The 17,330-nt window shown below is 42.7% G+C and overlaps 1 protein-coding gene across 1 annotated transcript in view; it reads left to right on the forward strand.

Moving 5' to 3' along the window:
* The window catches only part of CNTNAP2 (contactin associated protein-like 2), a 1,521,099-nt gene that overhangs the window by 379,403 nt on the left and 1,124,366 nt on the right, over nt 1-17,330 (forward strand). Inside the window, exons 5-6 of the mRNA XM_019508724.1 lie at nt 2,535-2,738; nt 5,418-5,602. Of these exons, the coding sequence (XP_019364269.1) occupies nt 2,535-2,738; nt 5,418-5,602 (389 nt within the window). The remainder of the gene's footprint in view (nt 1-2,534; nt 2,739-5,417; nt 5,603-17,330) is intronic.

The following is a 17,330-nucleotide window of genomic DNA, read 5'->3' on the forward strand; positions in this document are numbered from 1 at the left end:
CAGGATTGAAGTAAGACTAATGGACCTATAGTTGCCTGGGTCCTCCCTTTATTAAAAATGGGGACTACAGTGGCCTTCTTCTAGTCATCTGGCACCTGGTCAGAGCACCACGAGTGCTCGTAAAGCCAGGGGCCCCTCAATAACCCTTGCCAATTCCCTCAGAACCCTGGAGTGGAGAGCATCTGGACCTGCTGACTTGAACACATCCAGCCCCTCCAGAAGTAAATAGTTACACAGAATAGTAAATCAGGCTATAATAAAGATTTCCTTAATAGATAGAGAAATAAAATTAATGACATGGCAAAATGCCATTTCAGGCAGAAATGGAAATGGTTCACAAATCTTAAAGCATCTAATCAAGAAATTATGATATATGAGTGTATTTCATCCAAGAGAACCTAAGTGACCAAATACATGGTAATAGACGATTTTTTTTTGTGAATAGTAAATACGTATGCTAATAATGCAGTTAATGAGAAATCATAAATTAAAAATTGTTTACATAAGTGATTTATAATTTTGCTGAATAAATATATTCCTACACATTTGTACCTGTTTGCAGATAATTTACCAACTAGTTTCATTTGATTGTGACTATAAGATGTGATTTTTACAACATTAAAGTCAATGGGGCTTTTCCTATTTCGTTTAATAGGAACAGGATTAAACCCTTTACGGGAGGATATTGAGCATGTCGAAATCAGTCTGTTTCTGCTGATTTTGATAACGCTGAGCTTATTAATGTCAACTCTAGATATCCTCTCACATGCTTAGTCATAGTGAAAAACTGGGGTGCTCTGTTGAGAGAAGACTGAATGAGTAAGTATAATAGGATGTTGTTATACTGTAACTTAAATACATGCTAAGGCCCCTTAAATCAGGAGTGTCCACATGTTAGGGCAGAAAAGCACATCCCAGGATCTCTGAGCAGCTTAAAGATAATCCTTGATGGAAGGTGATGATCTTTAACTGGTTTTTGGACAGCTCATGTTGAAGTCACTTGTGATTGCTCAGCAGGCACAAAACCAGTTAGGATCAGTACTCCAGTATCCCAGGAGGCATTTCTCCTAGCTCTATCTTCCCCCACAGTGATAGCAGGGGCAGGAGCACCTAAAGGTAATCCTCCCTCCCACTTCCCTTCAGATCTCCTCCCTGCCCATGGACGCCCCTTATTCTCCCCCAGCCCTCCCAGCTCACACACACACCCTATGCCCCACATCTCACCCAGTGCTATCCCAGGGGAGCAAGCAAGGAAAGGGAACCTGCCTGCCTAGCCACAGCTGCTAGGGTTCCACTGCTCTTATGACTGAACCCGACCCAGAAAGCAGCACTGGAAGGCAAGTTCTCTTTCCCTGCTTGCTCCCCTGGGAACTTCAAGGGAGACTAGCAGGGATCTGGGTTCTGGGGAAGGAGCAGGCCTGCTCCAGGGGTATGAGGAGGGTGGTGCAGTGGATCCAATCTTGGCTGGTGGATGTAGGTGGTGTTCTCCTGCCCTGTGAGCCTGGATTGGGCCCTCTGTTTTGCCTACCCACATCCCAGATCAGGCCAGTCCCTCTTGGCATCCCAGATTCCTGATCACTACCCCCAGTGCTGTCCCAGAGGAGCAAGTGGGGAAAAGGAACCTAGCCAACACTGTTCTATGGGCTGGCAGGTGGGTTCCCCATCCCTGTTTTCTTCTCCAAGGGCAGGGGAGATGGAAGAATTCTTGAGGGGCAGAGCGAGGTCTGAGAGGATGGGAGGACAGCAGTGGGCCCAAAGTGGGACAGTGGAGGTGTGGCAGGATTGATCTAGGCAGTGGGGCAGTGGGGATCCATTCAGGGCAGGCAGGAGCTGGCGGGTCCAGTGCAGTCCTGACAGTCCCTAGTTTCCTGCAATCTGGACCACCTCCTCTGTTCCTCAGAGCAGGTGAGCATGGCTGGCATGGAACCAACTTGGCTTCTAGCCACACCCCTGCTTACCAAGTATTCAGAACAAAAATTAGCCCAAACAGCAGAGAGTTTTTTCCACCTGCACCATCTATGACCACAATTTCCCCACAATTTTGATATTAAAAGTATGGCCAAAACCATGTTGACCTCTAGCATTTATAGAATTTTTGATGGCATCTTACACAATGTTATCACTATCAGGCACTTTTTACAATGCCATGTTCATACAGATATTAAATTTTCTTAATAATATAAAATAAATTATAAGGAGCCTCTGGGAAATGTTTTCTCTTACTCCCAGCTTGGGGAAGTGAACATGTGTGAGTTCATGAAAGACCAATGAAAAGCTGAACAAGTGTAAGGCCTTGTGCCTTTGAATCTAATCATTATATGCCTATGGCAAACAGGCACATGGAAATGTATGTTATGCCAGGTTTTGAATTTTACATTTTTCCATTAAATTACAGGTTGGAAATATGTCTACAATCCATATTGTATTCTTACATTTATCCTGCTGAGATGCAATCCATATATGGCATGTTTGCCTTTCTACTGGCCATAGTAATGTATAATCACTCACCAATGTTATTTACTTCTTCCTTTTAGGGGCCGATGTTATCAATTTTGATGGCCATGCTGTGTTGCCGTACAGATTCAGGAACAAGAAAATGAAAACACTGAAAGATGTCATCTCTCTGAAATTCAAAACCTCTGAGAGTGAAGGTGTAATCTTCCATGGAGAAGGGCAACAAGGAGACTATATTACCCTGGAACTCAAAAAAGCAAAGCTCGTCCTTAACCTAAATTTAGGTATGCTTTTTATGCTTTGATTATTGGGACTTTTTAAAAAATATATGTACAAAATTTGCAGTCAAACACCATTATTCTTTCCCCCTCTTCTCCTTTTTTGCAGCAACATTTTATGAAGAATCATACAAATAGATCATCACTTATGTACGTTGACCCCTGTGCTGCATTTTGTTTTTAACTGAGCACAGATTATTTCATATTTTATACAGGAAATATCAATAATATGACAGTAAAGTCTCACAGAAACAGGATGAAATTATTTTCACTGCCACTAGAGATTTCTTGTACACAGAAATGTCAAGGTAATTTTGTATTGGCTCAGGGTACAAGGTATTCTGGGCAGCTCTGTATAGATTCATTTTTTGTAAAAGTAATTACAGTAGAAACAAGTGGCTGTGGGAGACAGGGAGATGATCAGTGGTATTAGGGAAAAAGCTAAATGAGTTTAGCAATACCATGAGGAGCTGCAGATAAAACAATGAGGACCTTGGAAACCATGGGTCAATGCCAAGCTGAAGGCTAAGGAGCTTGCTTTGGGGAAAGACTAGCTCAAGGAGAGGCAGTGAGGACTTTGGTTGGCAAGCAACTAAAAGAAAATCCTGGCCTCCATTGAAATCAAAAGGAAAACACTCATTGATCCCACTGCGATGAGATTTTTTATCTTGGATGTCCAAAGGATTTTCACATTTCTCTGTAAAGAAGAAAAAAGGGAGAGTTCCTCAGTCTCAATAACCCAATTCCTAACCTTAGTGTGAAATCCTGGAACTATAATATTGCTTCGTTAGAGAAGCTTTTTTCTACTTGGATTCACTATTTTTATTAGCTTTGAGATATGGAAATGTGTAGCTTGACTCTTGTACAGTACTTGTTGAAAAATCTAATGTATACCTAATTTGAGGCCAGGATTTAAGGAAACATAGGATGCATCTACACGTAAAATTAAGGCAACACAAACTCTGAAGCAGTTTACACTGGAGTCAACTGCTCCCAGGCAGTGTCTACACACATGCCTGGAACTGCAGCAATTTGAGCTGTGGCAAATCAAGTGCAATTTACGCCCCTGGTCACCATCTACACATGCGTTTCTGTGCAGCAAAGTACACCACTGTAAGATAGTATTGTCCCTGACAGTACTATCCTACAGTGGCATTAGTTAGTTTACTGGGCCCTAATACTGGCACATACATAGTCAGTGATACTTTACTGTGAAGCTAATCAGTCCACTGTGCAGTTAACTGCATATGTAGATGCACCCACAAAGTTGTAAAGTTAAGAATTTAGGTAATGTTAGTGAATCTGAGAACTAGTGAGCCTAAAACAGAAACATGGTCTGATTGTGTCCAGTAGCCTCATTAAGGAGTTGTCTATATATTGGTTAGTAAGTGTTGTCCTCTTCCTCTAGCTGTATAAGCAAGTTGCATTATAGACTGAGTTGTATCAGCTCATATGAGAAAGAAAATATATCTCTGGTCTGGGATTTTTCTTTAAATAAATGTACTTCAAAACTGCATTTTCATTGTAACTTTTCATTACTTTTCTTGCAGTCATGTGAACAGCAAATTGTTCTGTTCATGTATTATTTACAATGAATAGCAATTATTTCCACTAGCATTTTCTTTTCTCCCCCTTTTCGAAAAATCAGCAATGTGGGCAGATGCTGATGAGGATAGAACATCTTGCTGCAGCACTAATCTATTTTAAACAATTTTTATGGAAATTATAATCCACTCATTTCCTGTTTTATAATATATCCCAGTTCAGTCAGCTTACTTAATATGCAGCTGCTACCATACTTCAGCTTAGTGAGGGTGTAATTAAATGATTTTGGGTCCCAGTGTTCAGAAGAGCCTTCTAAGACTCAAAATTGAATACCAGAGATACTTGATGCTGAGAAATTTTCAGTTCCATAAATTTGGATTTTGCTTCATTCAAACCGTGGAATATTCCCAGGGCACCACAAACCTAATACTGGAACTAATTTACAAACTGTTGTGGAAGTAGTTAGTACCAAGCGGGCATGTCTACACATGCAATTAATGCAAAGCAATAAACTCTGGATTTTATTGCTCCCAGGTGTGCTGTTTGAATGTGCGCCTGGGAGCAATATATTCCAGAGTTTATTGCCACTTGAATGTGCACCCAGGCGCATAGCACATTGACCTGGGTTACAACAGCCCCAGCTGGCAGAGGCCTCAGGTGGTCAGCCTGCTAGCCCAGGGCTGCTCCCCATGGCTCAGTTTGCTGTGGAGGGGCTGGCTGGGGCACAGGGTGCTTCAGTGTGAAGCTAGCTAGCAGGCAAACCCCACACTGAAGCACCCTTATGCCCCAACCAGCTGGGGCATAACCTACACATTCGCTGCTGTAGAATTTTTTACTCCACAGCAGGATAGCACTTGTATTACCTTCCCTCCCTGCAGCACAAGTACTATTCTATTCTGCTATGGAGTGAATTAATTTACTCTAGCCTGAGAGGGGTGCCCATATAGATGCCGAGATGGTTACTGTACAACTAATTAGTCTACTGAACAGTAAATGTCTAGTGTAGATGCACCCAATACATATATATCTACACCAAAGATGTGCAGCATGTTCCCTGTTTCAGAATAGGACAAAAGTTGTTTTCCTAAATTATATTTAGTGTAGTTACTCCTGCTGCTTTTCTCATCCACTCTATATTAGGTAGCAACCAGTATGGCTCAATTTATGGCCACACCTCTGTGATGACAGGCAGCCTCTTGGATGACCACCACTGGCACTCCATTGTCATAGAACGTCATGGGAGGAACATCAATCTCACACTGGACAGACACATCCAGCATTTCAGAACCAATGGGGAATTTGATTACCTGGACTTGGACTATGAGGTAAACAGAGAGGTTGTTAGTTCTCATTCCAAGTTGACTCTTGCAGCAAAACCAAATAGGGTAGAAGAAAAAAAAAGCAGTATAATATAAGATTATTTTACTACATTTTATAGCACTAAACAAAATGAAAGCCTTTATTAATATAATTCCTTCAAATTTCTTCCAAGGTATATAATTCTCTTAGTTTATTAATTCAGTTATGCCATTCATCTACTAGATCCTAAGTCTGGCAATTATTAATGCCTTCTATTAAACTCATCTCAGACTTCTGCCCAATTTTTTATAGGATACTATAGTGTTTACTGTAGTTCACAAGTATTGTGTGTATTGTTTTTAAAATATATTTAAGTGCTTCCACATTGCATAGAGCACTTTAAACAATAAGTAAATATGCTTAATGGAAAATGCAAATATTTCCAAGACTTTTCCTTATGGAAATAAATGTTATTTTGAGTAAAATATGCACTTAGGAAAGTTTAAACATTAAAGGAGTAAAAAATTGGAAATCTCACTTAAGCAAAGTAGCAGTTTTATTAAAACAGATGTCCATAAATATTTTTGTTTTTGTAACTGTCCAGTTCTAATGAATAAGTTAATTTTACCTCATAATTAGAATTTAAAGGGTATTAAATATTTAAATCAAACCTCTATGTGGAAGATACTATTAACATTTTTTTCAGGTAGGTGTATTGAAATGCATTTAGTTTAAATGACTTGATTAAGGCTTCATAACAAGGAAGAAGAACAGCTGAGAAGAGCCTAATTCTGACTTCCAGACTAAGTAGAGAAAGTTTGTGGCAGGGCACCTTTGGTGCCTGCCACTTTAAGCATTTAAGCAGGCAGCAGAGCCAATGAGGGGGGCACGTGACAATCAGGAGGCCGCCTAATTGGAGGAGGGCTGGGCAACCTCAGTTTAAACCGAAGCCCTAGGAGCTGAGCTGGTAGTTACTGCCAGGAGCTGAAGGATAAACGTTGCCCAGCCAGTGAACTGCTGCTCCCAGAACACCTGGAGGTCAGGGTAGAAACTATGGGGGTGCAGGAGGTTTCTGGTCCTGCGACATGACCTAAAACTACATCCTGCTAGAGTTGGATAGTGTGGTGGGGCTGCCTGTGATGGGGCAGTCTCCAGGAAGTGATATACCTATGCCTCCCTACTGAAAGGTGAGTATGGAATGCTGGAAAGCCTCAGCCTCCACTGCCTTGTGGGTGACCCTATGGAGGGCTGAGATTGTGGGGCAGATGGAGCATCTGATTGGAACCCAGGGAGGTCCCCCACGCGCTCAGCAGTGGACATGGAAGTGGACCAGAAGTACTTCTGGTCCACTTCTGGGTCTGCCATAGAGTGCAGGGGGACACCCCTTGCCACCCCCTGGCTCCGCGACTGGTGCCTCCTGCGTCTGGGGGGGCACCTGGGGTCCCCCCTGTGGCTGATCACTGAGCCGGTGGGGGGGCGTGTGTAGGGGGTCCCCCATGTGCTTGGCAGCAGACCCAGAAGTGGACCAGAAGTATTCCCCCAGCTCCTCTTCTCCCACCACCACACTGCTCCACAGGACTGTCAAGTGCAGACAGGATGCAGTGTTGGGCTAGAGTAGCGGAGTGTGAGTCATGTTTGTGAGGGGAGGCTAGTGGGAACTGCATAGTATCTTGGGATGCCATGGAGACTATGAGGTGTAACTTGTGTTGGCAGGGGATCTGGGACAGAAATTTAATAGACTGGTCTAATCTAAAGTGATTCAATCTAATACTACACCCATCCAGGTCTATCCTAAATGAGGTTCAGTCATTTGGAAAGTGGCCTGTGTATACTAAACTTCTGTTCTGCTATAGGTTGAGACTGTTTTCTGATCACTTACACCAGTTTATGTATAACTTCTGCCCCCAACTCCAGTGTCTTGATTTTATAAACTAGAATATGCTTCTTCAAATGGTAGAGATAGAATCCAGGAGTGCCTGTACACATGCAGGATGCCTGCTCCAACATGTTCTAATTAGAACTTCAGAACAGACTCGATTAATCACATCTGCTGAAGTGTGCTACTTAGCATGCTACAGCAGCCTCAGCATCAGGTGTATTCCGTATTCCTATGCTTCAGGATGGTGGTGGGGGCACTTTAACTAAAGCTTATTTGATGAGATTTAGTTAAAGTGCCCATACCACCATTTTGAAGTGCGGGATGCTGAATTCACAAGACACTACAGGTGCTTTAATTAGAGACACTCCCAAGAGCAGCTCTAATTAAAGCACCCTCCCACACACACACAACTGCAGAGCATGTGTAAAGATACCTCAATTAATTAGAGCATCTCCCAAGAGCCACTGTAATTAAAATGTTCCCTTTCTCCCCCTCCCCCCCCCAACTCTGGAGCATGTATAAAGATGCCCCCATAGACCTGACTTCCTGTCCTGTCCCACAGATTTACCAGTATCAATCCTCTAAGTTACATACCACTTTTAGTAGGCATGAGGCTCCTTATCTTTGTTGCAAGTTACATGAGTGCATTCAAAAGGAGAATATACTCTCTGTTAGTTACAGTAGCACATACAAATGTCAGTGGCTAGCCCAGAGCTGTCTAGTTCCTTCCTATCCCATTAACAGCGTCTTTTCAGTGCCCGGTTTCCATAGACTACATTTAAATATGTTGCCTTTTTGATATATTAATCATAGATGATAAAGCCCAGGGAATCAAAACAGTGTTTCAAACAGAAAAATTAATTTTTAGGTTTCTCTCTTTTCAGAAGAGATAAGCAAGAAAAAGAAATAAATGGACATTAGTTCTGATTACGCTTTTAAGGAAATAAAATCCTTCAGGTCTTAGTCTATCATAGTGTTTGATTGTCTTCTATTTTCCTTTCCTTTTTCTTTTTTCCCCTCCTACTGCTTTGTCCAAGTGTATTAATGCTGTCATATTAAGATACATTTTGCAACAAAAAAAAAATAACCTCTTGATCCTCAGGTGCTATAAACTGATACAGGCTCATTGAAGAGCTATGTCAATGCATAGTAACTGAGGATATGGCCACATGGTTATATTAGGTAGTGTATGTGATTGATTTTTAGCATCTTTTGTTTGTTAGTTCTAGTATTTAAGAAAAAATAAAGTATTGAATGATAACTGAAGTACTGAAAAGCCTTCCTCTGAGAGATAAAGTGATATGTCAGAAGCATTTAAATAGAAAGTACTTCCCTTGAGCTGCCTTTTCCAGCCCTCAGTAATAACCACTAGAATTAACAATGGATGGATGATGTTTTAAAGCTTGGATCTGGAAAAGCGTAGAGGTAGAATGCAAGAAGTCTTTGTGAGAATTCTTGGGAGGGAGAAGTTTGGTATCATTACTATTTATGCCATTTTTTTTTTATATAAATACTTAACATAGATTGAAGAGATGAATCTCATGAGGGCCTTGTTCTTCACCTTCCAACTGTAAAATATTATTGTAACCATAGACCGTTTATTCATTTCTAAACATTTTTGGAAAGACCTATAAGTAGATAAAGATCTATATGCTCTGTAGACTGACAGAGGTGAACCTCTTACAGATATGAACATTTTTAACATAATGTATTGTGTGTGGGGTTTTTTCAATTTTTTTTCACAATGCTAAAGACAGACTATATTGGTACACTAAGCTATGAAATTCAGGACTAAATATTCTTGGTTTTGTTCTGGAATAGGAGTCAGGCAAAGTTACTACCATCTTCATTTACAATATTGATTCAACCTAATAAATCTTGTGCCCTTGTACCTTCTCTTGTAACCCATAACATCCTGACCATAAAGGCAGGGGGCAGGGGTGGTTCTAAGTAATGACCGAGTATTATATTTATTTCCACTACTGGATGCTAGAAAAACAAAACTGCAGGATGCTTCAACTTTATCTGCTCAGCATATGAAAAATCTAAATTTGAGGTCAGGTCAGGTTCACCTGCTACCATAATTTACTGTAGATGGTGAGACGAGCAACTCCCCCGTGCCACATCCATCACCAACCTGCCCACGTCCTGGGCAACCTGTATACCTTTTCCTACCATCTCCCACTTTGTGGGACTTGGCATCTGGGCCCCTTCTCTAGACCACTCTCTGCCCCATAGTGGGCCACCACTCTCTCTCTCTCATCTCACCCTTCATCTGTGGTCCCTGCTACATTAGTGACTTTTGGCTGATGTGGCCCTGGACCCAGGTTGGGCTAGTCAGGGCACCAGGCTGTCTGTTGCTGGGTTCACCCCTTTCAGTGAGCCTTAGCTCTTCAGATCACCTTGGACCCCTGGTCTTGATCAGGCCAGTTCATGGGGCCATCACTTCTCCCTTCACTGGGCTCCGCGGCCTTTTGTCCCTCAGGCTTCAGGTCTCACAAGATGAGCCTTGGCCCTGTCTCAGACCCTGCTCCATGGGCCTGGACCCCACCTAAGGCCCCCCTCAGCATATATCCTGTGCTTTTCTGTTGGGGTGTGCTCCCCTAGTCTTTCCCCTACATGGGGTACCCACAAGGCAGTGGGGGCTGAGGCTTTCTGGTGCCCCATCTTCACCTTTCACTAGGGAGGCACAAGTGTGGCATTTCCTGGAGACTGTCCTGCTACAGGCAGTCTCATCACACCATCCAACCCTAGCAAGGTGTAGTTTCAGGTCTTACTCAGGACCATCAGGAACCTCCTCCATCTCCACAGTTCCTACCCTAACCTCCAGCTGTTCCGAGAGCTGCTTTCCTCAGGCTGTGTTATGTTACTCCACTGGCTCCCTAGCTGTAACTGCTGGCTCTGCTTCCTGGCTGGGCTTATACTCTGGCTGCCCAGCCCTCATCCAATCTGATAGCCCCCTTGTGGTCATATGACTGCCTAATTGTCCCTGACTGCACCTGCTGGCTTTTCCATAGCCTGACTGAACCTCTTAAAGTGGCAGGCACAACTTGTGCCCTGCCACAGATGGTATTACCTGGGACTGTTGATGCTGAGGGCTAAGAGGTGATTAAATAACCTAGAGGGTTCCAATGGCCAGGCATGCTATGGATTGCCTCTGCCAGTGGAAAAGATTATTGTATCTCATTCATCAGCTATGGCCCACCTTAAACTGGATAGCCCCCAGCCAGTAAGTAAGGTGTTCATCTGCCATGGTCTGCCTGCTCCAGTGGGTACTTGAAGCCAAGAGAGAACTTAAAAAAAAAAATGCATCACTGCACCAGACGAAGAGAAAAGGAGAAAATTCAAACTCCACATTTCAGCATGGAAGGTTAGGACTATGTATACTGGACTGACTGGCCATCTTGTGACCATCTCTGATGCTCATAAGACATTTGTAATTAAATAAGTTGACCACTGACAATGCAGTACTGCAAAACAAACAACTAGCCTTCGATAGCATCTTAGAGAAAAATACAACATAGTTTACTGCTAAGGGAAGGCTCCCAAAGATTCATGTGAACATAGTGTAGTCATCGTTGTTAGAAACGATCTTCTCAAAATGACAGAGAATCCGCAGAGTGGTTGTGAGAAGATACTCATGCTTTCCCTTTATATTTCGGAAGACACAGTCACCTTAGTGAGTGCCTACGCTCCAACATTCTGCTCTTTTGCTGTTGTTAAAGATAGGTTTTACAACGAACTAGCTTGTACTATCTGTAAGGTTCCAAACATTGAAAACTTATATCTCCTGGAGGACTTCAGTGCCACAGTTGGTGCTGACAGTGCATCCTGGGCAATTGGCTGTGGAACTACATAACATGATGTTGGGGTAGAATTTAATATTTCATAAAGGTAGGAGTGGGCCAGGGAGGTTATATAGATTGAAACACAGGACACCTGTCCAATTAAAGGATTAAGTAAATTTACTGGCTACAGCTGAAGCAAGGCTCCTGAGTTGCTGTGTCTGCATTGATCACCCAATGTTTCTCAGGGCACAGTCCAGCAGAGAGACACCTTTGTTGTCTTTTACTGTTTCTTTTATGACTTGGTGTGACATCATCATTGCTAGGTGGTTACCAGGTAGTATTGCTACCCCATTTTATTTTTCTAAGCAGTTCTTTTTAAACAATATTTATAGCCGCTGTCTCCAACTTAGATACTGCAAACCTTTATTTCCCAAGCTTGGTTTCTTGTTCCTGGGCCTTCTTGACCCACCTTTTTTCCTATCTGTTGTTTGTTCCACTAAGTCTCCAGGTCTAAGTGCAAAACTACACATCAACTATTTCAGTCAATATGGGGTTCATCTAAATAATTTGGAAATACTAGCTACTCAGGTCAAGTAGCTATAATGAGCCTGTGATTTACTTTCTACAACAGATAGCATGAATCATAATAGACAAAGGCTGGTGGAGTTCTGCTTTTATCCTAACTCATGTATCACCAACTCATTCATTCAAACAGAGCCTTGCCATAAGGTATGGAGGCACCCAAGATCTGGCTGTTAATACCAAGTGGCCTCATCACTACTAGGTGGTCCAATCTCAGTAATATCCTCCTTACTTGTAGTTACAATAGTGCTGATGTTGACACTGATCACTTGCTTACAGTCATTAAAAATCAAACTGAAACCAAAGAAACTCTGCTCTCAGTATTAGTGTTTGCCATGTATGAACATCACCAGTAAATCTGGTCATCAGAAAACCTTACAGTTTATGGAGGTTCTAGAGAGATGCCTGTTTGTGAGACTGCAGAAAACAACTGGGAAAACGTAAAAAAAAATTCTGTGTCACTGCTGACTCTACATTCAGCAAGGATGTCAGAAGAAACAGTGATTTGTTTGAGGCACACTCACGTGAATTGATCTATTTATCAAGGCCAAACAAACTCCACTGTTAAATCACAAGAAGAAATCCCTAGATGGATCTTTGAACAAATTGAGGATAGCAAGGACTGTTGTCCAAGATACGATGTTGTGCCAGTGATTATTGGCTGCTACTCTGTGAGGAAATTCAATCCACTTTTGACACTGGAAACATCAGAGGCATGTATGACCAATGGAATCAAGAAGGCGGTAAGTCCAAATGCAAAGAAGCCAGTTCCATTAAAGACAGCATCAGGAAAAGTTATAACAAACGAAAAGCAGCAGATGGAAAGATGGGTAAAACACTATTTTGGACTTGGTTCAAGGAAAAGCGATGTCACTGACACAGCTTTAACTTCCTTGAGAGTCTGTCTGTCCTTGAAGGGCTTGATTATATTCCATCTGTTGTGGATTGTAGGCAGAGTCGGGGCTGATCACAGCAGGGTATGTTTGGTCAAGCTAGCTGAGCTGACCAGTTTTATTTTTGCTGTGGGCTTTGGCCAAGGACCCACTGTTCAGGGCCCTTGCCTCTGCTGCAGCCAGGTTAGTGGATAATACCCGGAGGCCACCCCAGTCTTGGTAGCATTGCAAAACAAACAAGGAAGGTAAATAAGTTAGCACTTAGCTGTCTTCCAGTGGTTCTTCCAGGCTTCAACCCCTGGTTGCCTCTTACCTTTTCAGAGGCTTTGCAGATCCTGCAGGCTTGTGCAACAAAGTAAATGATCAAGCAAGCAAACAAAGAAGAGCCCTGCTCCGGGCTCTCCTGACGGCTGCTTAACCCCTGGCAACTCCAGGCAGCCTGATTCTTGGCCAGGTGCAGCCCCTTGAAGCTGCTTTCAGTGTCTTTTATCCTTCCCACTCTGGGCTCACATGGCTAATCCTCTCTCACTCCCGACACCTATGTCAGCTCCCTTGCTGCGGAACTCACTGTGTCCCAGGACCTGGTTCCCCAACCTCCAGTGAGTTCTTCCCTGTCTGGGGTGGGTAAACAGAGGTGGTTCTGGGTTGTGGGGCTGTTCAGACTCCCCTGAATACCAAGTAACAGGGCATGGCCCTGTTATGTGGACCTAAGGCCATAGACAATCTGGCAAGTGGCAAGGCCCTAGAAAAAGATGGCACTTCCATGGAAGTGATCATGTGTGGGAAACATGTGCTTCTTCACCACCTATACAAACTTCTTACTGCTGGAAAGTAGGGATATTGCCACATATATGCAAGATGTCAATGTAGTTACTTCGTACATGAATAAAAGTGAACAGTGATTACAACTATTGTGGCATTTCATTATGTAGCATTGTTGGAAAGATGATTACCCGGATGGTACTCAGAAGCTTCATACTCTGACCATGGTTTCAGAGATAATAGGTCCACCATAATATGATCTTCTCACTCCAACACATCCAAGAAAAATGTAGGGAACAAACGAGACCCCTCTCTATCGCCTTCATTGATCTGACCAAGACCTTCAATCCTATGAGAAGAAAAGGCCCCTTTCAATTATTGGAAAGGATTATCTGTCCAGCAGTGCTCCTCAGCATAATTTACTCTTTCCATGATTGAATGCAGGGAAGTCATCTAGGATGGATTAACATCTGTGGCGTTTGAGAGCTGAAGTGGAGTCAAGAAGGGTCATGTCCTTGCCCACAACTCTGTTCAGGATTTTCTTTTCTCTTCTCCCAATCATGCTTTTGGGACCACCAGAAGGAATTTATTTGAATACACATTGAGCATGTCTACAAAGGCACATTTAATGTGCAGTAATCAAAATTAAATTGAAGTACAGGCATGAATCTCCACATGTATGCCCGTATCACACAGTAAATATGACAACTTATGATGACTTGAGTGTGTATTTGATACCTGCATCATTCAGGTATCAAATTTATACCCAATTAGTTACTATACAAGTGACATACTTGTAGACACTTTATTGTGCAGTAACACTGTGTGTGTGGACTGACTTAGGACTAAAGTTAGTCCCAAATCAGTCCACACACAGAGTTAATGTGCCTTAATGCCTTCATGTGCATATGTCAGCCTGTTCCCACTTACTGCTAAGTAATTTACTGTACAATCAATTTAAACCAGCATAAATTTACATGTAGACACACCCACTCAGGTGGAAAGTTATTCAACCTTACACGTTTTAAAGTAAAGATTCAAGTGTGGAAAGTTTTGATTTAAAAACTTGCTATTTGTGATGATGCTGCATTGATAGCCTACACAGAGAGCAACCTTCAAAGACCCATCAGTCATTTTGCTCATGGCTGCCAAGAGTTTGTTCATACAATCAGCATCAAGAAGATCAGTATTATTGGCCAAAACATTGATTAACCACCAGAGATCACAATAGGTGAATATGTATTGGATGCTATAAATAAATTTACGTTGCTTGGCTTCTTTGTTACCAACAACTTATCACTTGAGGCTGAACTGAATACCCATAGTTGGAAAGCATCCAATATCATGAGCATGCTGAGCAAATGAGTGTGGAACAGCAAACTGACTGTTTAGATGAGGATCAAAGCAGATCATACTAGTGTCATCAACATTCTTTTGTACAGCAGCAAATGCTGGACCACATGCTGTATTCAAGAAAAGTGCATCAACAGCTTTCACTTAGTTGAATTTACCACATTCTAGGAATTTCCTGGCTAGGCAAAGTGGTCTACACTGAGGTCTTGAAACATCCCAACAGTCCAGGCATCAAATCTCTTCTTATTCAGCATTGACTTGGACGGCTTGGTCATATACAGAGAATAGACCATGGCTGTATACTCAAACAATTCTTGTATATAGATCTCTTTACAGGAAGAAGACCATGGGGATATCCTTGTCTCTGTTTCAAAGGTGTTTACAAGAGTGATATGAAGGTACTGAGCGTTGAGCCAGGTGATTGGGAAAAGATTGCTAAGGATCGATGTGCTTGGAAACAGTCCCTTAAGCATGGAATGAAAGCTTTTAAAGAAGGAAGACCCAAACATGCAAAAGAAACAAGAAACCTCAGGAAGAACCCCACACCATATTCAGGACTGTTAGATATGAACTTTGTCTTATAAATGTGGGAGGATTTCAAGTATTGGACTCTACAGCCATACTTGCAGAGGTTCAACAAGCTGATTCTACACTTGGCTCAATTCTGTTGTCTTGCAAGATAGATGTCTGTGTCTGTGCCTAAATTTGGAATCAAACATGCGCAAATGGTCAGTACTTCAGAGGGAGATTAAGGAAGCTGCAAAGATATAAATCATTTTATCCCAGTACAAAAGGTGCACATGTACAGATGTCTATGTCCATTGACCCAAGTTAAATCCTAAAAAAAAAAAAATCCAGATAACAGGTAGTAACAGTTTATCCTGGCATATTGCAATGTCTATACAGTTATCCTGAGATTGCATCACTAAATCAATGGCAGAAAAGCAGTGCTGTATTTAGCCTTTCACTAAACCCTGATTAAATGGGTGATGCATGTACATACCAATCCTGGGGATATTTTTGTTCTGAGACAAACATAAGTACAACCTATCCAGAAGAAAATGCAAGTGAGAGAGATAAAATAATAAATAAATATTCTGGTATATTGTCAGTTACCCCAGGACAACCACATAGAAATCAATGACTGCATTGATAAGTGTGTAACTGACAGCAAAATTAGCTTATTATTTTTAGCATTGTGATTTGGAAATGTATTGTTACTTATTGATTTGTGTGGAACAAGGCATCTCATTTTATCAGGGACCGACAAAAGTACGATAAATGTGTAACCCTGGGTGCGATGCTACCCTCTCCCTCACCTGAATAGTGGGATCCTAGAGTACCTGGTAGCCAGTGGCCCTGCTCAGCTCCCTGGGTAACTGTTGCAGGGTCCCCAGGTGGAAAGCGTCCCCTAACAATCAAAACAACCTTGAGGACTATTATAAAACTGTTTACAGAATGTAATTATTTACAGAATAGCATATAACTAATACAATAAAACAAATAATGTTACACAACATAACTCAGCAATGGTGGTTCAAGGGTTAATGCTTCTCTGATGCACCTTACACCAAGGGAGAGCATACAGATTACCCACACTAAATAAGGAACCAATAAATAAAGAAATTGATATACCAACTAATAAACCATCAATAACTTTTTTTAAAAACTTAGTCTATAACTTGTATGCTCAAGGGTAACTATGATGACCCTGTGTACACCCTAGGCTTGGTTTCTCAGGGAGCAGGGCTGCTTCTGTGTCCCTCCTATGGGAGCTGTGGGCGGGTCCCCACTGCTAGCATCCCTCTTATGAGCTACAGGGATTTCAGTGTGGCAGGCAGTGGCTTCTCCCCTGTGATCCCTGCAAGACAGTTCATTCCTGCCCCAACCCTCATCCCCCCAGCACAGCATGGTGCAGGGTCTGGGATGCAGGTTCTAGCAGTTCCCCCTGCCCAGCACAGCCTCACACCACCTGGCAAATTAAGCCCCTCCCTGGACTCTGCCTACCACTGGAGCTTCTGATGGGCTGGAGAAGTCCCTTGACCCCTCTAGCCCAGTGTTTTTTCTGGCACACTGAGCCTGCCCCTCCCCCAGTTGCCTTTTCACTCATGGAGAAAACCAAGACAGTCTCCCACTAGTCCTGCACCCCCCTCCCTTCCTGTGCTCACTCATGCCACACAGGGGTGTGTAGGAAGGCCTTCCCAGACTTGGGGTCTCCTCACAGGCAGGTTCTCTTTGCTGCCTGTCCCAGCAGGGCTCCAAAAGGGAAAGAGACGGAAAAAAGGACAGCTGTTTCTCTCTCCAGTGCAGCCTCCAGCTGTTACTTCTGCAGAGCAGAGCTCCAATAGGGGCTGTCTGAGAGATGGCTGTGGTAAGGTGCTCTTCCTGGCCTCCAGCCTGTTTCTCCTTTTCTCCCTCTTCTGCTCTCCTCCCCGGGAAAACTAGCTGGACAACATGCATCTTTCAGGCCCTAAACCCCTCCCTCTGAAAATATGTC

This window comes from Gavialis gangeticus, unplaced genomic scaffold (genome assembly GCF_001723915.1).
Source record: "Gavialis gangeticus isolate Ggan-Ray unplaced genomic scaffold, GavGan_comp1, whole genome shotgun sequence".
In the NCBI taxonomy this organism is placed as follows: domain Eukaryota; kingdom Metazoa; phylum Chordata; order Crocodylia; family Gavialidae; genus Gavialis; species Gavialis gangeticus.